Source organism: Zophobas morio, unplaced genomic scaffold (assembly GCF_036711695.1).
Source record: "Zophobas morio isolate AGI-343-1 ecotype UQ-CSIRO unplaced genomic scaffold, CSIRO_AGI_Zmor_V1 ptg000022l, whole genome shotgun sequence".
Lineage (NCBI taxonomy): Eukaryota > Metazoa > Arthropoda > Insecta > Coleoptera > Tenebrionidae > Zophobas > Zophobas morio.
Genome location: NW_026972127.1, coordinates 8685135 through 8710024, shown reverse-complemented (window position 1 = coordinate 8710024; position 24890 = coordinate 8685135). Strand labels below are relative to the sequence as shown.

Sequence of the window (24890 nt, the reverse complement as noted above, 5' to 3'; positions counted from 1 at the left end):
TTTTCGAAAAAATGAAACCTAAAGTAAGTTTTGGATGACGAAATCTACAAAAAAATCTCCTCCAGTAATTTTTCGAAAATACAGGTTTTGGAAAACTTGTTTAAACACCTATAAAAAATTCTAGGATATAGATCTCGACATGCAGATTTTAAAAATAAAACTTGTCCATCATCCCGAATGCAGATTTTCAAAATATTCAGTGTCAAACCCAAATTTTTTTCGAAATTTCCAAAACTGCCGCATTTCATTTGGCGATTTTGGAAAAATGCTACGAATTTTAGAAGAAATGAAGCCGAAAGTAAGTTTTGGAGGTCGAAATTTACAAAATGTTCTCTATGGATAATTTTCAAAAATGGTCCAAAAAAGGTAAAAAATTTCATTTTTTTGAGGGTTTTTAGGAAATATTCGGCCTCAAATTTAAATCTTTAAAAGTTCTAAACATTGCCATATTTCAATTGGAGACTTTGGAGAAAAGCTAAGAATTTTCGAGGAAATGAAATCGAAAGTAAAATTTTTTAATCGAAATTTACAAAAACTTTTCTTAAGTTAGTTTCTAAGGTAGTCGAAAAAAGGTGGAAAAATGCTACCGATTTTCGAAAAAATGAAACCCAAAGTGAGTTTTGAAACTCAAAATCTGCAAATAAAAACCCTTTCGGTAATTTTCGAAAATGGTCGAAAAAGGTTAAAATATTTCAATATTTTGCGAATTTTTAGAAAACTTTTCCAAAAAAAGTTGCCTAAAATCCTCAAAAAATTGTAAAATACACACCTTGGCATGCCAATTCTTAAAATATAGTTTATTGATTATGTCAGATACAGATTTTCCAAATATTCGGTTTCAAACTCAAATTTTTTAGAAATTATAAAAATTGTCACATTTCATTTGGCGATTTTTGAAGAAATGAAGATGAAAGGAAATTTTGGAGATCAAAATTTACAAAAAATTCCCTTCAGGTAATTTTCGAAAATAGTAGAAAAGTCTAAAATTAAAAAAAAGTGAGGTTTTGAAAAGCTTCCCTAAAAATCCACAAAATATTCTGGGATATAGATCTCCACAAATTAATTCTCAAAGTATAGGTTTTCGATTGTCCTGATTGCAGGTTTTCGAAATATTCGATTTCAAGCTCAAATTTTTTAAAAATTCTAAAAACCACCATATTTTATTTGGCGATTTTGTAAAAGTAAGTTTTGGAGGTTGAAACCTAAAAAAGTTCTTTGTATGTAATTTTCGAAGTTAGTCGGAAAAGAGTAAAAAATTTTAGTAGAGTATTAAAAAAAATGAGTTTTTGGAAAAGTGCCTAAAAATTCACAAACATTTCGGATATATATATCTCGATCAGCTGATTTGAAAAATATAGCGTGTTTATGATGTCAAATTAGGATTTTCGAAATATTGGGCTTCGAATTCAAATTTTTATTTCATTCAGCGATTTTGGAGAAATGGCAAGAAGAAAAAGCTGAAAATAGCTTATGTATGTCGGAATCTACAAAAAAAATTCTAGCTAATTTTCGAATATGGTCTAAAAAAGTTCAAAAATTTTATAAGGAGTAAGGTACTGAAAAATTGAGCTTTTGGAAAATTTCGTCAAAAACACAGAAAAGATTCGGGGGCATAAAATCGGAGCAACATTTTTGTAAACCGAATATGTGGTTTTAAAATCGATTTCTTCTATTCTAAAAAAAGGCGAAAAAACGTATAAAAAGACCTCTTCAAGTAAAATTCGAAACTGATCGAAAAAGGTCACATTTCAGAAAGCCGAGCTTTTCTAAAAGTTGCCTGATAATCCAAAAAAACAAAAATGACGGACGTCAGCCACAATCAAGTAGACAATGTTGGAACAAAACACCCTGTATACGACAAAAGAGTGTTTCTAATCCTGACATAAAATGTTTGTGTGACAATTTATTCGTCATATCATATAATTTATTTTTTTCTCCATTATATCGGCTTTCTCTGTTGTGTTCGAAAACTATAAATTTTTTATCATTATTTTCTTTATCAGCGTTAAAATGCCTCCCAATTTAAGGGAACTTTTAGTAAAACCTGAACGTGCCCGCTGTGCTGGCATTTTTTTATACAACGAAGTGTCATATTTTATAGATATTTTAGGAATATTGTCTAGATGCTAAAACGCTAACCAAAATCATCCTCACCAACAATTTCATGGCGCTACCTCAAAATTTTGCATGATAAACTTTACTTAAATTTTATAAAGTAACGTTTACTCCTGTACTTGTGGTTTATAAATCCGCCTTGAGTTTTCACCCCAGGTATCCTGATTTTCGTAAAAAACAAGTGATTGGTTTAAAAGTTTTATAATACTATATAAATTTAAATAGTTCCTTTCTTGGGAAAATTCATTTTCGTTACAAATTAAAATCAAAACAGTTTCTTTTCTAGAAAAATTCATTTTCGTTATAAATTAAAATTGTCCATAAAGATATTCAGCAAATTAGAACCTGAAAAAATTAGAAAAAATGATTTTAATTTATAACCATTTTTTTGTATAAATAAATGGTTTTTCTATTTGGACCACGATTAACTTTTAATCTTATTTTTACCATATTGACAGTGTTAAGCAGAGAGAGAATTAGAATTATCCTGAACACACACAATAATTACTTAAGTGTAAAAATAAATGTGGCGTTAACTTCATTAAGGCCCCAATTCGTCTGACTCCACAAAGTCTAAATTGCGGTTAATACTGCAAACCTGTGCTAACCACCACAATCAGATTTAGCAGAAAAAGGATGTTTACATTCGGTGTCACCTTCTATGCTAACTTTTACCCTTAAAACCCACTAACGCAAACTGTTTGTCTTTTTGTCGGTTTAGATAACAAGATTGTAGACTTTTTGTGGAGATTTACGTCCAAAAACGATTTTGCTCGTTTTCGAACTTACTTGTACAAAGAGAATCTTAGAACCTACACACTATTCCCACGCATAATGAGAAATAAAAAAATAACCGTTTGAACTCAAAAGATTTCTCTGCTGTGGTGACACAACAATTAATAAAGTTATTTCAGTAATATTTCCATTTAGAGATGACTCTAACTTCAGAGATTTGGTTGAGAGTATCAGTTATAATTTTAAGCACCTTAACCACCTAGATCATACAAAAGTTGTTTTCACGCATTAAATATATCTTGTTTTAAGCCGTCTGCATACAAACATAACCTACATTTACAAACTATTTGCTGCAGCAAATGCTTTGTTGACAATGTTGATTCACGTTAAGCTTGAGCTAATCCATGCAGTTGCTTATACTCATAGTACTACCGTAACGACCAAATAACACGTTTAGATCTACAAGTGGTTCATTTCCTTATTAGCACTTGCCTAAATAACTGAAAATTCCATTTTCGCCCAACGATATCTCTGTCCATAAACTTAATTACATTGTCAATTAAGTTAAATTTCATCTCCCTCATCAAAAATCGTTCGTCAAGCAAAAACGCCCTCACCTTATCGCATTCAGCTTTACCCATTCAGTAAAAAAATTACCTGCAAGGATTCTTTTCATTCTTCAGCCCAGCTTTCGACACAGTAAATTTTTTATTGAGTTATGGAATATTTCATATCGCGGTTTCTTTATTTCCTCTAAAATGTTATTCTATACGAAACATAAATTGGAATGTTAGGGGTTGGCGTGGAATTGGAGCCCAAAGCGTAAAACAACGGCAAATTTGACGTTCCCATTTTACTTTGGGAATGCGTAAAGCGGCTTAACCAAGTACATAATTTCCAAGATCTACTAAATTGGGCTGACCTATAGAGAATAACTTCCGTCAATAATTAAATTTTCCCAGGAGATTAATTAAACCGTTTCTCCTCAAAGCGCCTCTAATGTCGTGCTAGAAAGCACCAAACTTTTGATTAAATTAATGAAATTTTCTTTAATCCGCTTGTGCTTTTTGACCCAGTTCGCCAAATTATTACGAATGTTTAACAATATGTCAGTGTGGAAATCTATTTCGTCTTTTAGTAAAATCAGAAGTAATGTTCACACTCGCTCGTGAAAAATGTTCACTGCTCTCGATATTTTTCGGTTCTTTTGTGCACTTCTATCTTCATTGTTATTCATACGTCGTTAGGAAGGTGAAATATTACGCCGTTTATATTTGGTTTTATGGTTCTCTCGATGAGAATAACAAAATATTGTGCATTGCATAAGATTGCCATTCACATTGTAAAGGGGAAATGCAACACAATACGTTCACATTTTAAAATGTGGCTTTACACGACATTCAGCAACATATCGTAAAATATTTCAAGCAAGAAACGAAAATTCAATTTTATGAACCATTGTGTGATACAACATATTGAAACAAAATATGAATTAAAATTTTAAAAGCTCTTGCTGAATTTGTGAAAGCTAAGCTCAATTTAATTTAGTGCTAATTTAATGTATCTATGCAGCGTTGTCTACCTTTTACTTTTAATTTAACTACAAACAGGCTAATAGAACGAGGGCTATTATATATAAATGTAAAACTTTCTAGGCGCACAATAAGTCATAAATAAATACCATTATTTTCAGACACAGTAGTTGTTCTCCATTTTCCTCGTAAACGAGATTTATTTGAAATGATTTAAACAAGTTTCGAAGTCGTAGATAAAATTTGTACGTCACATATGGGTTAACGTTTTATTATCGTGGTCGTGTGATTCACAATTGGACAAACTTTACACTCGTAGAAAATAATGCTTTTATCTCACGACGTAAATGACTATTACCACAGCAGAAACGGTAATGTATCCACATAATAAAACATTGTAATCCAAAGATAAATAAAAATAAAATAAAATTGGATTTTATTTGAACTCACACATTTCTTCACTCTTTCATTTATTTCTTGATTTATTTTGGTTTGTATTAAATCGTTCCTTGGAATATTACGATAGGTATTTTCTTTTCCCCTGAGAGGTTTTCGAGGTTTATTGTCATTTTCGTATTTTTATTTCCTCTATCATCTCATTCATTAGCTTGTCTAATTGATCCGTTATTTTCTTTTCGATTGTCTCTAGTTTAGTTTTATTTGTAATTATCAAGTGTCTTTCCCATATTTTCTAGTTCTATCTTATACATTTTCGGTCCAATCTTGATCGCCTCTGACTTCTAGTTCTACTCTTATTTTTTGTATCATAAAAGTTTCCAACACGGTTCTAGATATCAAAAAGCTAATTCGAAAAATACATATAGCGTATTTATGGTAAGTTTTAGCAAATATTAGTATCCTAATATTTTTTTAAATTCAGATTTTAAAAGTTCTAAAATTGCCATATTTCATTTGGCATCCTGGAATTTTTGAAGAATGAAGCCGAAAATAGATTCTGGTTGTTTTAATCTAGAGTTATGTGTTCGGAAAATTTCGCCTCAAAATCCAGAAAAAATTTTGGAATACAGATCTCTATTATGTTCTTCTGTCGAGTGGGAGTGAAAACGTATAAAAAACTTATATAATAAACGAAGCCGAAAATTACTTCTGGAGTTGGAAAACTACAAGAAAATGTCTTTAACCGATTTTCGGAAATAGATGAAAAATGGTGGAAAACGTCAAAAGTGCCAAAAACAGACATGTTTTATCAAATACTAGCCTTGCTTACCCACTGTCTATTTTCTTAGAGGATATATCATTTGCCAAACTCAGACTTATTTTAGCAAATACTAGCCCCGCCCACCCACCCTCTACTTTCTTGAAGCGTATGTGATTTGCCAAAATCAGTCTTACCTCAGCAAGTACTAGGCCAGCCCACCCTCCCTCTTCTCATTCTGGCGACTAATTTTATATCTCTTCAGTATAAAATCATTCATTTCATTTAGTTCGGATCAAATCAATCAATCACTGAGAATGAGACAGGGTGGGTGGGTGGGGCTAATTATGTCCTTCTGTCGAGAGGGAGTGGAAACTTATAAAAAACTTTTATAATAAATGAAGCCGAAGATTACTTCTGGAGATGTAAAACTACAAGAAAATGTCTTTAACCGATTTTCGGAAATAATTGAAAAATGGCGGAAAACGTCAAAAGTACCAAAAACAGACTTGTTTTATCAAATACTAGCCTTGCTTACCCACTGTCTATTTTCTTAGAGGATATATCATTTGCCAAACTCAGACTTATCTTAGCAAATACTAGCCCCGCCCACCCACCCTCCACTTTCTTGAAGCGTATGTGATTTGCCAAAATCAGTCTTACCTCAGCAAGTACTAGGCCAGCCCACCCTGCCTCTTCTCATTATGGCGACTAATTTTATTTCTGTTCAGTATAAAATCATTGATTTCATTTAGTTCGGATCAAATCAATCAATCACTGAGAAGGAGACAGGGTGGGTGGGTGGGGCTAATTATGTCCTTCCGTCGAGGGGGAGTGGAAACTTATAAAAAACTTATATAATAAACGAAGCCGAAGATTACTTCTGGAGATGGAAAACTACAAGAAAATGTCTTTAACCGATTTTCGGAAATAGTTGAAAAATGGTAGAAAACGTCAAAAGTGCCAAAAATAGACTTGTTTTATCAAATATTAGCCTTGCCTACCCATTGTCTATTTTCTTAGAGGAAATATCATTTGCCAAAGCCAGACTTATCTTAGCAAATACTAGCCCCGCCCACCCGCCCTCTATTTTCTTAGAGCGTGTGTCATTTGCCAAAATCAGTCTTACCTCAGCAAGTACCAGGCCCGCCCACCCTCCCTCTTCTCATTCTGGCGACTAATTTTATGTCTGTTCAGTATAAAATCATTGATTTCATTTAGTTCGGATCAAATCCATCAATCACTGAGAAGGAGACAGGGTGGGTGGGTGGTGCTAATTATGTCCTTCTGTCGAGTGGGAGTGGAAGCTAATAAAAAACTTATATAATAAACGAAGCCAAAAATAGCTTCTAGATATCGAAAACTACAAGAAAATGTCTTCAAATTTTTTTGGAAAGAAGTTGAAAAATAGTCGAAAATTTCATAAATGCCAAAATCAGTAAACTTGAGACAAATAATTCTTTCTTGAACCTATTTATACTTATTACAAATTAAAGTTACATTTTGCCTGTTTTTCTTACTATTCTTAGTCAAAAAACATAAAACCTGTTCAAAATGGTAAATTTTTGAAAGGAAATATGGATTTTGCAATTACGCTTCGCCCCTCGATTTGACAACGAATGAAAATTGCACTGAGGTCGGGGCCGGTATGGGTGGAGTTTAATATCGTGATGAATTTTTCATTCGTTGCCAGACCGAAGCGTGAAACGTAACCGCAAAATCCGTATTTCGCTACAAAAATTTACCATTTTAAAGATGTTTTAAGATTTTGTAATGAAAAGATAACTACGTATATTAAGGAAAAAAGGCCAAAATATGATGGTCATGGGTCAAAATTTTCAAAACATATATTTGTTTTTTTTTATTGTAAAAACAGTCATATTTCATTTGGGCGATTTTGAAAAATCGGTATGGTTTTTCGAAAATGAAGCCGAAAGTAAGTGTTAGAAGTCAAAATCTACAGAAAAATCTCTTCGAGTAATTTTTCTAAAGTGGTGGAAAGGGGTCGAAAATTTCATAAGGTACCAAAAAATTTAAGTTTTGGAAAAATTGCATAAAAAACTTCTAGGATATGGATTTCGACATGCTGATTTTTAAAAATTTAGCGTGTCCATCATCCTGAATGCAGATTTTCGAAATATTCAGAGGGTTGCAATTTATAAAAAAAAAAACTCATTCGGCAATTTTTGAAAGAGTCAAAAATTTCTTTTTTTTTCCAAAAAAAGTTGCGCAAAAATTATAAAAAATTGTAGGATGCAAATCCACACATGCCGATTCTCAAAATACAGATTATTATTGATTGTTCCCAATACATATTTTCGAAGTATTTTGTTTCAAAATGATTTTTTTTAGTAATATTAAAAATTGAAGTATTTCATTTGACGATTTGGAAAAATGCTAGGAATTTTAGAAGAAATAATGAAGTCGAAATTAAATTGTGGAGATTGAAATTTACAAAATCTTCTCTTTGGATAGTTCTCGAAAGTAGTCTAAAAAAGGGCGTGAAATACAAAATAAAAAAAATGAGATTTTGGAAAATTTGCCTAAAATCCACAAAAGATTCCGAGATATAAGTAGATCTCGACAAACTAATTCTCAAAGTATAGCTTTTCGATGGTCCTGGATGCAGATTTTCGAAATATGTAGGTACTCGATTTCAAGCTTAAATTTTTTGGAAATTCTAAAAATTGCTATATTTGATTTGGCGACTATGTAAAAATTCTATGAATTTTCGAAGAAATGAATCCAAAAGTAAGTTTTTAGGTCGAAATCTACAGAAAAATCTCCTCCAGTAATTGTTCTAAAGTGGTGGAAAAGGGGTCGAAAATTTCATAAGGTACCAAAGAAAAGTTGCATAAAAAAATCCTGGGATATGGATTTTGACATGTTGATTTTCAAATTTGCTTGTCCATCGTTCTGAATGCAGATTTTCGAAATATTCAGAGGGTTGCAATTTACAAAAAAAAAACTCATTCGGCAATTTTTGAAAAAGAGTCAAAAATTTCAATTTTTGTGGATTTTTATTGGTAAGATGCAAATCCTGACATGCCGATTCTCAAAATACAGATTATTATTGACTTTTCCCAATACAGATTTTCGAAGTATTCTGTTTCGAAATCATTTTTTTTTAGTAATACTAAAAATTGAAGTATTTCGTTTGACGATTTGGAAAAATGCTACGAATTTTCGAAGAAATAATGAAGTCGAAATTAAATTTTGGAGATTGAGATTTACAAAATCTTCTCTTTGGATAGTTCTCGAAAGTAGTCTAAAAAGGGCGTAAATTACAAAAGAAAAAAATTGAGGGTATGTACTCGGTTTCAAGCTCAAATTTTTGGAAATTCTACGAATTTTCGAAGAAATGAAGCCGAAAGTAAGTTTTGGAGGTCAAAATCTACAAAAGTTCTTGTTAGGTAATTTACGAAGATAATCGAAAAAGAGTCGAAAATTTCAAAAGAAAGAATATTAAAAAAATCGCGTTTTTGGAAAAGTTGTAAAAATCCACAAAACATTGTAGGATGTAGATCTCGATGAGCTGATTTGGTCCCAGGTCAAGAGTTTCAAATTATTAGGCTTCAAATTCATAATCTTTATAGGTTCTGAAAATTGCTATATTTCATCTAGCAATTTGCCAAAAAATAGAAAAAACTCTGGGATATAAATCTCGACAAATGTTTCCGTAATACATATTATTTGATTTTAAAATCTTTTTTTTTAATTTTAAAAACAGCAATATTTCGTTTGGTGATATTGAAAAATCGGAAAGGAGATGAAAAGTTTTAGAGATCGTAATCTACAAAAAAATTTCTTTAGGCAATTTTCGAAGATACTCAAAAAAGTGTCGAAAATTTCGTAAGAGAGTAGGTACTGTAAATTAAGGTTTTGTAAAAGTTGCTAAAAAATTCTTAGATAGAGGTCTCCATATGCTGAGTCTCAAAATATAGGTTAACGGAATATTTTTTAAATATTCGGGACTCAACTCATTTTTTTAGAAATTCTAAAAATTCAAAATTTTAAAATAACGTTTCATGAAAGATGCGTTATTTTGAAATTACGAAACTCCTAGGCGGTGTAAAATTCGACTGTTTCAAACGAAATTGTTATTTTAAGGATTTTTTGAAATTCTTAAAAAAACAAAATAAAAGAAAAATAAATGTGACGACCTTCTAAGATTCCTCCAAAATCTTTCGAAAGTAAAACTTAACAAAAATGCTAATTCTTACTAGAAGTTATTTTTTTTAAATAACATAAATTCTATACAAACTAACTTAAATTGCGTAACTAAAAAATATTTTTCAAATTTCGATAACATAACATAGATAAAACTAAGTTGATTATTAAAATTAACATAAATTTTAACATCTGCCATCTCTTGTCATTTCAAAATACTCGAACTTCGTGGAACGTTTTTTATTTTGATGTCTTTCTGAAAGGTCATGCCTTAGGTAAATGACACCAGATTACTACTTTGTCTCTGTTATATTTACCTCGAAATCACTAAAATCGGACGTCCACGATTCATCATCCGAGTCTTTGGCCGATTTTAAACTCACCACAGATGGCCTCCAACACTTCTTTGGTGAATTTGTTTTTCCTTCGAGTGGTCTGAACTTGGGCATTTCTAAAATACTTCCTATTATTTCCAGGACTCGTAAATTAAAAAAAGCGAAAGAACCTTTTTTTGAAGAGCGTTTTTGTTGACTGCGTGGGGTTATTGCTTTCTTTTTCCCTGTACTTTTCTGAGGGGTTGGTGTGAAAGGAGAACTTTTTGGTGTGCACAATCGAGGTGTTCTTGGTGACTTAGTAGAATCCACTGTATCTTTCGTAACATACTATAAAAAGACACATGATCTTCTATATATATTTTTTAAATACATACCTTCTTCAGACTAACGTTGGTCTTAATCAGAGCTTCAATAGTTCGATCAAAACTCAGAAACGGCTCTCCGTGTTTCTGCGAAAAATAATTCGACAATTTTAAGAGTTTCTCTTCAGTTTTGTTGATGCGACTTTTTAAAATGCCCAATTTTTTCAACTCCTCCGCCATTTTGCCACCTCTGTTTGCATAAAAAGACCTCGGATCTCTGTTTATTCTCAGTTCTTCTGCCTCTTTCAGAATTTTGTTGTATGTGTTCAGCGTAATAATAATTTCACTAAAAATAAATTAAAAATGACTTAATGTAGGAACAACTAACAGTTTATAAAAATTTTACTAATTTTGGGCATAGAACTCTTCCCACTTCTTGATTTCTTCATTACAATGATCAAGCACCGCTTGACTGTAATCGTTTGTGTAAATTTCTGGAAAATCATTCCGTATACTTGAACCACAGTGACACTGGTCCCAAAGAACGGTCAACGTTGCTTTACATTCTTCGATTAAATTTTCCAGATTATGGTCTCTAAAGGCTTCTAATCTTGCAATTTCGTCAGAAAGACGCTGCACGAGTTCCCTCTGGTCAATTTCCATTGATTCTAGAAAAGATATCTTTTCGCTGGCTGAAAAATGAAGACTATTCCATAATTTTTCTAGTTGTTCTTTCAAACTATTAATGCGCGTGTCAGTTTCCTGCTGTTTGATCACCACACACTCGTAAATTTCATTCAGTGAGTCAATTGCTTCGCTGGTGATAACGAATGATTCGTCTGACAACTCCAAAAATTTAGCCTGTTGGGCTTCATCCAACTGAACACCATAATTTCGAATGATGCTTCGAATTTCAGCTATTTTCGTCCTAAATTCCTTTTCATTAAGAACAGCTCTTTGCTCTAAGGATTCTACTGTTTGTTTGATTTTTTCTTCCGATAGCGGAGACATGACATCTGGAAGAGTTCTGAAAGATTGCCCTAGTTTCTTCGCCAAAAGTTCATATTTGCCCTCCAGTTCTCGTGCTTCTTTTTGTTTTTTTTCATATATGATTTCCAGTCTGTAACACGCAAAGACTATTAAGAAAATTATGAAAGAAGGTCTTACTCTTGCAATCTTGTTTTCAACCAATTGTAGTTTTTACTTAGAGGCATGTCTTTGTTCTGGTTTTCTTCGAACAAGTCCACACCTAATATGGATACCAGCTCCTCTATCCTCGTTACACATTTTCCCATTAAATCAATATATTTATCGTAGATATTTTCGGCTGTGATAATCCAACCTTCACACGTCCTTTTTAATTCATCCTGTACCATTTGGATGTGGTCTGCGTTTGCTTCTTGGTCGTTATCCACTGCAATTACGACCTCGAGCCATTGTACCACAGATTTGCTAACGGTGGTAATAATATCATCATGGACTGTACGAGTCCATGGATATTCGTTGAATCTAGAAATTAATTAAATTAGTATGTGATTGTTACCATTGTTTAAACATACAGCGGTTTTGAGGGACTTTTGTCACACATGATTTCCATTTCTCACAAATCACAAATTGCTGGCCGTCACGGTTGCTGAAAGTGATAATTTTTTCCTGACTTTTTGTTCTTGCTGATGTAAAAACCTCATTCTAAAAAACTAGCTACACTATGAACAAGTTACTTATTGAGAGCATATTAAGAAAAAAAGGCAAAATATCAGCCCCACCCACCCACCCCTATCTCAATTGTGATGAATTTTTTTATTCGTCATTAGCTGGGGGGGCGGAGCTTAAATGCAACATCTCTATTTCTGTACAAGAAATTGCCATGTGAAACGTCACCAGGGTTGACAAATCTACCGATTATGTACAGTAGTTTTTTCTTTCCCTTTCGATATCTCCTTGTACTTCTGAGAAAATAAGAATATTTATTGCCTTTTTCTCCTCAAAACAGTCTAATTTCAACAATACTATCAGATCTCAAATATGTTTCACTTGGTAATTTCTTGTACAGAAATATGAACATTGTAAATAAGCGCCGCCCCTCGTCTCACGCCGAATAAAAAGAAATAATCACAATTGAAATGGGGGCGGTCGGGGGTGGCCTATATTTAGCCTTTTTTTTCTTAACATACGTACTCTTTTTTCACAACAAAATATTTCATGTTTAAAATGGTAAATTTTTGTACACAAATATGGATTTTGAAATTAAGCTCCGCCCCTTGATCTGACAACAAATGAAAAAAGACCGGGGCGGGTGGGTGGGGCTTTATCATTGCGTTTATTTTTTTTATTATCTTCTTTACTTTTTGTGTTTTTTTTATTTCCATTTGTCTTACTTTTGCTGATTAATTATTTGGGTCCTTTTTTCCGTTTATGACAATTTTTGATACTTAATTTTGATTTCTCTTCCCTTACTCTTTTCCTTTGACACCGTTTTTTTTGTTATATTATTAATTTCTTCATTTCCGTCAATTTATCAATTTTTTTGGTCTTCTTATCTTTGTTCGGGGTTCTTACCTTATCAGTTTTTTACTCCTTTTCTTTCCTCTCTCTTTCTGTTGTTATCCTCAGATGAGTATCCCTTCTTTACTACTCACTATTTAAATATTCCGATTTTCTTAGTTTATTATTGTTTTACTGAATATTTTAAAAAGTCCACCCCGTTTTGTCTTAAAATTCGTTTAGTAGTTTTTCGCCAAGGAAGAAGTTATTCGAAACTACATTATCCCATGCTTTATAGTCACCGATTCGTTGAGGACAAAAGAACAAAGCTTTCACTTTTTAAGTGCCTTTTATGTACATTTAACTAGCTTAAATAAAAAAACCACTTGTAACGTATACACAACCATTAAAAATTCTCTATGAAGTCACGCTGCTTTTTTCTTGCCACAGGTTCCGGCGGAATATAAAAATGTTCACGTTTTGCCGTCTACGCCGTGATTTATATTATCCTTATCTTAATGTAAACTGTAACAGCTTAAAAATTCTGTTTGAATTGCCTGGAATTAAAAGAAACCCAACATCAAAGAATAGCGAAACGTTGAAAATATTGTGTACAACGAAAAAACTTGTAGACACTTTTAAACGACTAACTGTTTAGTTTTAAATTAAATTTACGTTCCAACAGAAGGATATTTATAAGCCGAGATTTATTAAGGAACGAATAATAGGACAAAAAGAATCCTGAGAAGCTCTCTGTAATATCGGTAAATTTAAGGAGCACAGCAGAGCACGGGCTTCTCGTTATTGCCATCGATTTTCAAATCTGCATACACTGAGGTGCACATGTGCATATTTTATGATAAGTTCTTGTATTTTCATGTGCTTATAACGATTTAAAATTTCAGCTTGATTTATTTGGTTTTTTTGTACTATCCGTGGAAAGAAACGATCTTTTGCAGCTGTTGGACAAATGGCTACATAACTTCTGCAAAATTTCAGATATTCTCCACTGACAAAGAATCTCCATTGTACGTTATTTTTCGTTTCAGTAATTTTCACCATCAACGACGTTCCTGAATCTTATACCCCTCTGATGTGATCTGACGTCGTTCGCGAACTCGACATGCTTCCGCAGTTCCAAATATTAGAACAATCTGTATCCGCATACCATATCATCATCCAAGTAAAGAAATTTATATTTATACATATTTTTATTACAAAAAGATTTGGTAGTGGCATTTCTCAGGAATTCGTTAATTTGTGCGTTTGTTAAAACTTAGGTCAATCACCTTCTGGAATTTGCTTTCAAAATTAAATTATTTTCAAATACTTGGAAATATTTATTTATATTCTTTCAGCGTGTCAATTATTCTAACCAGGAGCATGTCAATGGCTTTATTTGTTGAGACAATTCAAGAAAATATTTTGGTAGCACTAAATTTTTTATTCGCTTGGTATTCTAATTTTAATTTGTTTTGTAGCAGAGTCATAGAAACAATCTTGTACTGTACAGGGGAAAAATACCTTTAAGGGTCTGCGTGTACATTTATAAATAATTTTTAACACTCCTCATATTATAATCTTTGTACGGAGCTTTAAAGCGCCTGTTTAAAATTAAATTATACTAATACACCCTAAATTTCTGACAGTAAGTAAGTTCTTTTCAGAGTCTTGAAACATCTGATTCCACTCTACAATAAACAAAAATGTTGAAAATTTTATTATTTTATTGATCTTCGTTTACAGTTCGTGTGGGCTGGAATTCGATTCAAAGCTTCTTAAGAGCTGAAATCGGATTAATTTCGCGACATTTCTTAGCAACTTAATTAAAAATGTTAAATTAAATTATTGTGAACAATGAAACTTCACCGAATAATTGGGTTAATGCCTAATGTATAGTAAATGGGAACATTAAACTTTGAAAAAGAAATCGATCACTGGATTTCTAGAAAATATCTACATTTTCAACATTTTTGAGGATCGGACAGATCCTAAATTGGCGCATTAACTCATTGTTAAATTTACAAATCTAAGTTCGAATAAAATCATGACAAAATTAGTTGCCAGATTCATTCTGCACAATTTTTAAGTTTTTCGTTTTTTTAAATTATTTTCTCTTTGCTAAATAATCAGTTCTTAACAACGTGTCATAATATTAGCGACATTCTTTCTAAAACAGAACACGAAAGTCCGCCAAGATTCCTTTAAATTGTTTCAGAAACGACACCAGGAACAGCTAAGATTCTTTCAAATAATTTCAAAAACCGAAAACTTTCAAGATTCTTTCAAATTCCTTCTAAAATAAAACACCTGGGACCTCCAAGATTTTTCCAAATTCTTTCAAAAATAACACTAGGGATTCTTTCAATATCTTTAAAAAAAATTAGGGGCTCCAAGATTGCTTCAAAATGTTAAAAAAGAAAAAATTAAACATAGGGAAAACCCGAGATTCTTTCATTAGTTCAAAACCACAACACCAAGGGCCCCAAGATTCTTTCAAATCCTTAAAAAAATAATTAAACACCAGGTGCGCCTGAAATTCTTTCAAATTCTTTTAAAACAGAACACCAAAGATCGCCCAAGATTCTTTTAAAGTTTTATAGAAACGACACCAGGAACAGCTAAGATTCTTTCAAACAGTTTCAAAAACCAAAAACCTTCAGTAATCTTTCAAATTCCTTCTAAAATAAAACACCGGAGACCCCCAAGATTTTTCCAAATTCTTTCAAAAATAACACTAGGGTTTCCAAGATTCTTTCAATTTCTTTAAAAAAAAAATAGGGGCTCCAAAATTGCTTCAAAATCTCAAAAAAGGAAAAATTAAACGCTGGGGAAACCCGAGATTCTTTCATTCTTTCAAAAGCACAACAACAACGCCCCAAGATTCTTTCAAATTCTTAAAAAAATAATTGAACACTAGATGCGCCTGAGATTCTTTCAAATTCTTTTAAAAAACAGAACACCAAAGATCGCCCAAGATTCTTTTAAATTTTTATAGAAACGACACCAGGAACAGCTAAGATTCTTTCAAACAGTTTCAAAAACCAAAAACCTTCAGGAATCTTTCAAATTCCTTCTAAAATAAAACACCGGAGACCCCCAAGATTTTTCCAAATTCTTTCAAAAATAACACTAGGGTTTCCAAGATTCTTTCAATTTCTTTAAAAAAAAAATAGGGGCTCCAAAATTGCTTCAAAATCTCAAAAAAGGAAAAATTAAACGCTGGGGAAACCCGAGATTCTTTCATTCTTTCAAAAGCACAACAACAACGCCCCAAGATTCTTTCAAATTCTTAAAAAAATAATTGAACACTAGATGCGCCTGAGATTCTTTCAAATTCTTTTAAAAAACAGAACACCAAAGACCGCCCAAGATTCTCTTAAATTTCTTTAGAAACGACACCAGGAATCGCTAAGATTCTTTCAAACAGTTTCAAAAACCAAAAACCTTCAGGAATCTTTCAAATTCCTTCTAAAATAAAACACCGAAGACCCCCAAGATTTTTCCAAATTCTTTCAAAAATAACACTAGGGTTTCCAAGATTCTTTCAATTTCTTTAAAAAAAAAATAGGGGCTCCAAAATTGCTTCAAAATCTCAAAAAAGGAAAAATTAAACGCTGGGGAAACCCGAGATTCTTTCATTCTTTCAAAAGCACAACAACAACGCCCCAAGATTCTTTCAAATTCTTAAAAAAATAATTGAACACTAGATGCGCCTGAGATTCTTTCAAATTCTTTTAAAAAACAGAACACCAAAGATCGCCCAAGATTCTTTTAAATTTTTATAGAAACGACACCAGGAACAGCTAAGATTCTTTCAAACAGTTTCAAAAACCAAAAACCTTCAGGAATCTTTCAAATTCCTTCTAAAATAAAACACCGGAGACCCCCAAGATTTTTCCAAATTCTTTCAAAAATAACACTAGGGTTTCCAAGATTCTTTCAATTTCTTTAAAAAAAAAATAGGGGCTCCAAAATTGCTTCAAAATCTCAAAAAAGGAAAAATTAAACGCTGGGGAAACCCGAGATTCTTTCATTCTTTCAAAAGCACAACAACAACGCCCCAAGATTCTTTCAAATTCTTAAAAAAATAATTGAACACTAGATGCGCCTGAGATTCTTTCAAATTCTTTTAAAAAACAGAACACCAAAGACCGCCCAAGATTCTCTTAAATTTCTTTAGAAACGACACCAGGAATCGCTAAGATTCTTTCAAACATTTTCAAAAACCAAAAACCTTCAGGTTTTTTCAAATTCCTTCTAAAATAAAACACCGGGGACCTCCAAGATTTTTCCAAATTCTTTCAAAAATAACACCACGGTTTCCTAGATTCTTTCAATTTCTTTAAAACAAATTAGGGGCTCCAAGATTGCTTCAAAATCTCAAAAAAGAAAAAATTAAACACTGGGGAAACCCGAGATTCTTTCATTCTTTCAAAACCACAACACCAAGGGCCCCAAAGATTCTTTCAAATTCTTAAAAAAATTATTAAATTCTAGATGCGCCCGAGATTCTTTCAAATTCTTTTAAAAACAGAACACCAAAGACCACCCAAGATTTTTTAAATTTCTTTAGAAACGACACTAGGAACAGCTAAGATTCTTTCAAACATTTTCAAAAACCAAAGATCTTCAGGATTCTTTCAAATTCCTTCTAAATTAAAACACCGGGGACCCCCAAGATTTTTCCAAATTCTTTCAAAAATAACACCAGGGTTTCGTAGATTCTTTTAATTTCTTAAAAAAAAAATTAGGGGCTCGAAGATTGCTTCAAAATCTTGAAAAAGAAAACATTAAACACTGGGGAAACCCGAGATTCTTTCATTCTTTCAAAACCACAACACCAAGGACCCCAAGATTCTTTCAAATTCTTAAAAAAATAATTAAACACTAGATGCGCATGAGATTCTTTCAAATTCTTTAAAAGACAGAACACCAAAGACCGCCCAAGATTCTTTCAAACATTTTCAAAAACCAAAAACCTTCAGGATTCTTTCAAATTCCTTCTAAAATAAAACATCGGGGACTTTCAAGATTTTTCCAAATTCTTTCAAAAATAACACTAGGGATTTTTTCAATATCTTTAAAAAAAATTAGGGGCTCCAAGATTGCTTCAAAATGTTAAAAAAGAAAAAATTAAACATAGGGGAAACCCGAGACTCTTTCATTAGTTCAAAACCACAACACCAAGGGCCCCAAGATTCTTTCAAATCCTTAAAAAAATAATTAAACACCAGGTGCGCCTGAAATTCTTTCAGATTCTTTTAAAACAGAACACCAAAGATCGCCCAAGATTCTTTTAAATTTTTATAGAAACGACACCAGGAACAGCTAAGATTCTTTCAAACATTTTCAAAAACCAAAAACCTTCAGGAATCTTTCAAATTCTTTCTAAAATAAAAGATCGGGGACCTCCAAGATTTTTCCAAATTCTTTCAAAAAAACACTAGGGTTTCCTAGATTCTTTAAAAAAAAATAGGGGCTCCAAGACTGCTTCAAAATCTTAAAAAAGAAAAAATTAAACACTGGGGAAACCCGAGATTCTTTCATTCTTTCAAAACCACAACACCAACGCCCCAAGATTCTTTCAAATTCTTAAAAAAATAATTAAACACTAGATGCGCTTGAGATTCTTTCAAATTCTTTTAAAAACAGAACACCAAAGACCGCCCAAGATTCTTTTAAATTTCTTTAGAAACGACACCAAGAACAGCTAAGATTCTTTCAAACATTTTCAAAAACCAAAAACCTTCAGGATTCTTTCAAATTCCTTCTAAAATAAGACATCGGGGACTTCCAAGATTTTTCCAAATTCATTAAAAAATAACACTAGGGTTTCCTAGATTATTTCAATATCTTTAAAAAAAATTAGGGGCTCCAAGATTGCTTCAAAATGTTAAAAAAGAAAAAATTAAACATAGGGGAAACCCGAGATTCTTTCATTAGTTCAAAACCACAACACCAAAGGCCCCAAGATTCTTTCAATTTCTTAAAAAAAATTATTAAACACTAGATGCGCTTGAGATTCTTTCAAATTCTTTTAAAAACAGAACACCAAAGACCGCCCAAGATTCTTTTAAATTTCTTTAGAAACGACACCAAGAACAGCTAAGATTCTTTCAAACATTTTCAAAAACCAAAAACCTTCAGGATTCTTTCAAATTCCTTCTAAAATAAAACACCGGAGACCTCCAAGATTTTTCCAAATTCTTTCAAAATAACACCAGGTTTTCCTAGACTCTTTCAATTTCTTTAGAAAAAATTATTGGCTCCAAGATTGCTTCAAAATCTTAAAAAAAAAAAAATTAAACACTGGGGAGACCCGAGATTCTTTTATTCTTTCAAAACCACAACACCAAGGGCCCCGAGATTTTTTCAAATTCTTAAAAAAATAATTAAACACTAGATGCGCTTGAGATTCTTTCAAATTCTTTTAAAAACAGAACACCAAAGACCGCCCAAGATTCTTTTAAATTTCTTTGGAAAAGACCCCCAGGAACAACTAAGATTCTTTCAAACATTTTCAAAAACCAAAAATCTTCAGGATTCTTTCAAATCCTTTCTAAAATAAAAGACCGGGGACCTCCAAGATTTTTCCAAATTCTTTCAAAAAAAACACTAGGGTTTCCTGGATTCTTTAAAGAAAAAATAGGGGCTCCAAGACTGCTTCAAGATCTTAAAAAAGAAAAAATTAAACACTGGGGAAACCCACGATTCTTTCATTCTTTCAAAACCACAACAACAAGGACCCCAAGATTCTTTCAAATTCTTAAAAAAATAATTAAACACCAGATGCGCCTGAGATTCTTTCACATTCTTTTAAAAACAGAACACCAAAGACCACCCAAGATTCTTTTAAATTTCTTTAAACAAGAACAGCTAAGATTCTTTCAAACATTTTGAAAAATCGAAAACCTTCAGAATTCTTTCAAATTCCTTCTAAAATAAGACATCGGGGACTTCCAAGATTTTTCCAAATTCTTTCAAAAATAACACAGGGGTATTTCTAGATTCTTTCTATTCCTTTGAAAAAAAAAATTGGGGCTACAAGATTGCTTTAAAATCTTAAAAAAGAAAAAATTAAACACTGGGGAAACCCGAGGTTCTTTCATTCTTTCAAAACCACAACACCAAGGGCCCCCAAGATTCTTTCAAATTCTTAAAAAAATAATTAAATCCTAGAGGCCCCCGAGCTTCTTTCAAATTCTTCCAAAAACAGAACAGCAAAGGCGCCCAAGATTTTTTCAACATCTTATAAGAGAAAAAATAAAACACCAGGGACCGCTGATAATGTTTCATTTTTTTCCAAAATAGAACAACAAGGGACAAAGATTTTTATCTGAACTTATTCTTTCATGCAATAGTAGGCATGAAACGTCGAAAAATACGAAAGTATCCATTCATCGAATGGATTCTGTTACATCTTACGTTCTCGACGTTGCATTCCTTAGATCATCAAAAATAGGGCTTCCGTTTTTCGCTGTCTGACTGTCTTTTACTAAACTACTGGACTGGAAATTTTGATAATGACAAAGTTTTTCTAAATAAATATTCCTTGAAATTTATGTTGGGATAAAAATAAGAAAATATTATATCTGGTCTTCAACTTACACATTGGTCCCCTTTGACAATTTAGTAAGACGCTAACCTTCATTTAGTGATTATAGAACATTTATCCCCTTCCACGTACCTGATGACGTCATCTCAAAACACTATTGAATAAACATTTATTAAAAATATACCCTTGTATTTCGTATTGTTTGTTTTATAATATTCTTTTTGTTTTTGGTAGTCACGTACACAGGATGACAAAAAAAATTAACATTTATTACAGTAAGGCACGTAACAAACTGCTTTAAATTCTGGATAAATTGCAGTACTATCTCAGTTCTTTAAATTAAATTTCACTGTAAGCACTTTCCTCAATTCCTCTTTGCATAACATCACATCACAGATATATACGTCCCTAGTTTTCTAACACAAAAGGAACAAATAATGTCACATAATGAACTGGTAAATGGCACTCCTGGCACAACGTTTTCCGCATTACTTTACTTTCAGCTCTTGTGGCTTAATGCACCAAAATTGAATTTAGAACGAATGAGAATGGCTCACCATTTCAGTAAAGATGCACGAAGTGCAGAGCAGCTGCTACAAGCACCCAGCATAAACCTTATTTATCGACACTCACATATTTCTATCAAACTCTCAAGAATTATGATCTGCATACAAAATTAAGACACAGTCGCTTCTAAATATCCAATTAGTGTTTGCATAAATCAAAAAGACAGCGGCACAATGTCAAATAAACTCTGCGACCTTTCAAAATTTATGGCAATTTCAGGCAAAACGGGATCGACGAGCCCCAATTTCTGACTTTATATCATTCTAACCAGTTTTAATTAATGACAAATGTTGCAATAAAGCAGCTTGTCAAACAATATGTCATGAGGCACGCAATCAAAAGCTTTCATCGCGTCTCGCTAAAAATAAACTTCTCTTTCAAAACGTTTAATCGATTTTTTTCAACGATGCTCAAAATTGAGCGGTTATTTCTGTCATTCGAAATCTAAACCCGATCACTCGTCCGTGTTAACAAAATTAGCGGTTCTGCATAAAGTAGTGGCGGAATTAATCAAAGTGCAGATGGATGTTGATTTTCTTGAATGTGACACGGAGCGGTAACATCCTTTAATTAAAACACTCATAAATATGTAATCAAGAGTTTCTGCGTCAGCTGTTTGTTATTAACAGGATACTGCCACATTAAGGAAGGAGTCGCGCCATTATATTTTTAGATTACTTCCTTCTTAAACTTCCACAATCATAATTTAATGTGAATGAGGGTCCTGTCAAAAAGAGGCGTTGAGCAGGAAAATAAGCACCATGTTTTTCAAGTGGAAGGTGTGTAACGCCATTAGCTGCCGACATTTTATTTCAGAAAAAGCGAGGCTGCTGGTAACGACTTCATTAGTTTGGCAAAACATATCATTTGCATATTTAAAGGTAAATATCCGTTGACGGTGATTTTTATTTTCGGTGAAATTCGTTCTGTAGCAATTATTCACCCGATAGCTTGCTTTCAAATAAACCTGTAGCGTTTGCAACGCATCACTTGCTCTTTTTGAAGGAAACGAAATGGTTTTAAATTGAGGTTTATGCCGCAGCGATCGCTGACACTGTGGTACAATTTATTTTACACTTGTATCACAAACTCTCATTTAACAAAATCGGGATTCAGGGAACGTTGTAGGGACACGCTTCCGCTAAATGATTGGCTTGTGTTTTTACTGATCTGAGATCTTCCAACACGTTTTGTGTAAGGAAAACTCGTTGTTGTACGTAGTTAGCAGTTAAAGTGGTTTCAATTTCACTCCTGTTCATGTTACAACAAAGGTGAACGACTGGAGTCTTTAGTAAAACGTGCGCTGTATTCACAAAGTAGAATTGAATTGGTGTCTTTTCGCTACTTCATTTATCAAGTCTTAGTGACGTGAGAAAATAACTAATTCACTGGTATTACACAAGCTTACAAATGTCCAGGCTTTTTAAAAGACGGATTATTATTATATATAACATTATATAGGTAATATTCATATATGGTCTGAAAATTTGCCTATAAAACTAGAATGCTTCCAATTGCTACGCGATTTTTTGTACCATTTAAAAAAATAACCAAAAACAACCCCTTTTTATATACTGCTCCCTCCAAACCAAATGGATCAAGTATCCGGTTTGAAAGTTTGCTTATAACACTTGAAAGCTTCAAGCAACGGATGCTTCAAACTACAAGGTAATTTTTTTTGCCATTTTGAAGTTATCTCACGTTAAATTTGAAAAAAGGCTGTTGTTTAACACAAGGATGCAACTTCCATACTAGACTGATCGAGTGTTCGGTTTGAAAGTTTGTTCGTAGAACTACAAAACTTCAAGAAATTAAATGTTGTAGGTCGAAATGCGATATCTGGTGCCGGTTTCGACTTAAGTCTCTTTAAATTTGAAAAAAAATTGTTCCTTTATTCAAAAGTGACCTCTCCCTTTTTATTCGTCTCTTCAAACTAAACTGAACGAGGATTCCTCAAAATTTGCACATAGAACTAGAAAGCTTCAAGAAATCAAATATTTTATTTTAGTTTTTTGGAAGTTATGTCTTGTTAAATTTGAATAAAATCTGTTGTTTAACTCAAGAATGACTCGGTTTTACTTACATATTGATCCCTCGAAACTAAATGATCTGAAAGTTTGCTCACAGAAGTAGAAAACTTTAAAACTTTTTTTTTATTTCAAAAAACCCTGTTCTTTATTTAACTCAAATATTACATACTGGTGTCTCGAAACCAAATGAATTCAGTACTTGATGTGAAAATTTGTTCATAGAACTAGAAATCTTGAAAAAATCAAATGTTTGAAACCAAAATGCCAAATCTTCTAAATTTGAAAAAATCTGTTCCTTAGCTCAAAAATCACCTTTTGATCTCTCGAAACCAAATGGATTGAGTAACCGCTCTGAAACTTTGCTCATAGAACTAGAAAATTTCAAGAAATCGAATCTTCAAACTATAACGAAGTATTTTGTACCGTTTTCGACTTATGTTTCTTTATATTTGAGAAAAGACTGTTCTTTAAACCAAAAAAAACACCTTTTTACATAGGTTCCTCGAATTCAAATAGATTCAGTAACCGACCTAAAGACGTACTCATAGAACTAGAAAGTTTAAAAAAATCGAAAGCTTCGAACCTCAACACAGTATCTTGTGCTGTTTGTGAGTTATGACTCGTTCAATTTGAAAAAGGACTGTTCTTTAATTCAAACATTGCCCCTTTCTATATTTTCGTCTCTTCAAAGAAAACTGTTCCAGTATTCGATCTGGAAATTTGTTCATAGAACTAGAAAGCTTTAAGAAATCAAATGTTTTAAACCGAAATGCCGAAAAAGGGTCTTCTTTAACTCAAAAATAACACCTTTTTCCATATTGGTCTCTCAAAACCAAATGGATCGAGTAACATAGAACTAGAAAACTTAAAGAAATCGAATTCTTTAACCATAATTGGGTACCTTGTGCCGTTTTCGAGCTGTCCTTTAAAATTTGAAAAAACGCTTTTCTTTAACTCAAAAATGACACCTTTTTATATATTCGTGTTCCGAAACTAAATGAATTCAGTCATTGGTCTGAAAATTTGATCATAGAACTAAAAAGCTTCAAGGAGTCAAATGTTTCAAACCAAAATGCCGGATCTTCTGAAAGTTGGGATTTATGTGTCCTTAAATTTGAAAAAATCCTTGTTCCTTCGCTCAAAAATGACCTCTTTTAAATTCGTCTCTCCAAACTAAACCGATCAAGTATTCGATTTGAAAACTTGTTCATAGAACTAAAAAGCTCTAATAAATTAATAGTTTTAAACCAAAATGCTGTTTCTTGTGCAGTTTGGAAGAATTTGAGAAAAATCTACTGTTTGACTTAAGAATGAGTCATTTTTAGTTTAACTAAGTAAATGAATCGAGTAACCTATCTGAGACTTTGCTCATAGAACAAGAAAACTTCAAGAAATCGAATTCTTTAAACCATAATGGGGTGTCTTCGACCATTTTCTAGTTATGTCTCTATATATTTGAACAAAGGCCGTTGTTTAACACAAAAATGACACCTTTCTTCATATTCGTCCCTCCAAATTAAACTGATTGAGTTTTTGGTGTGAAAATTTGCTCATAGAAGTAAAAAGCGCCAATAAATCAAATGCTTTAAACCGAAATGCTGTTTCTTGTGCAGTTTGAAAGTTATGTATTTTTAAATTTGAGAAAAATTTGTTGTTTGACTCAAAAATGACTCATTTTTACGTATTGGTCCTTCGAAACTAAACAATTCGGGTAATCGGTCTGAAACTTGCTTAGAGAACTACAAAAACTTCAAGAAATCGAATTCTTTAACCCATAATAGGGTACCTTGTGCCGTTTGCGGGCTATATCTCTTTAAGTTTGAAAAAACGCTGTTCTTTTACTCAAATATGACACCTTCTTACATACTAGTCTCTAGAAACCAAATAAATTAAGTAACCGGTCTCA

The 24890-nt window shown here is 32.4% G+C and overlaps 2 protein-coding genes across 5 annotated transcripts in view; one reads left to right on the top strand and one right to left on the bottom strand.

Moving 5' to 3' along the window:
- The window catches only part of LOC135133531 (trissin receptor-like), a 263813-nt gene that overhangs the window by 109607 nt on the left and 129316 nt on the right, over positions 1 to 24890 (top strand). The window contains exon 1 of one of the 4 annotated variants that reach the window (XM_064061977.1): positions 13979 to 14012. The exons of the other annotated variants lie outside the window; for them this stretch is intronic. The gene's annotated coding sequence lies outside the window, so the exon portion shown is untranslated. Of the gene's footprint in view, positions 1 to 13978; positions 14013 to 24890 lie in introns of those variants that run through there. 4 annotated transcript variants of the gene reach the window in all.
- LOC135133587 (protein regulator of cytokinesis 1-like) lies at positions 9914 to 11942 on the bottom strand. Its single transcript, XM_064062036.1, has 6 exons — positions 11905 to 11942; positions 11513 to 11854; positions 10752 to 11465; positions 10418 to 10691; positions 10026 to 10370; positions 9914 to 9964 (listed from the first exon to the last, which is right to left on the bottom strand). Exons 1-6 carry the CDS (start codon positions 11940 to 11942, stop codon positions 9914 to 9916), a joined length of 1764 nt encoding a protein of 587 aa, XP_063918106.1.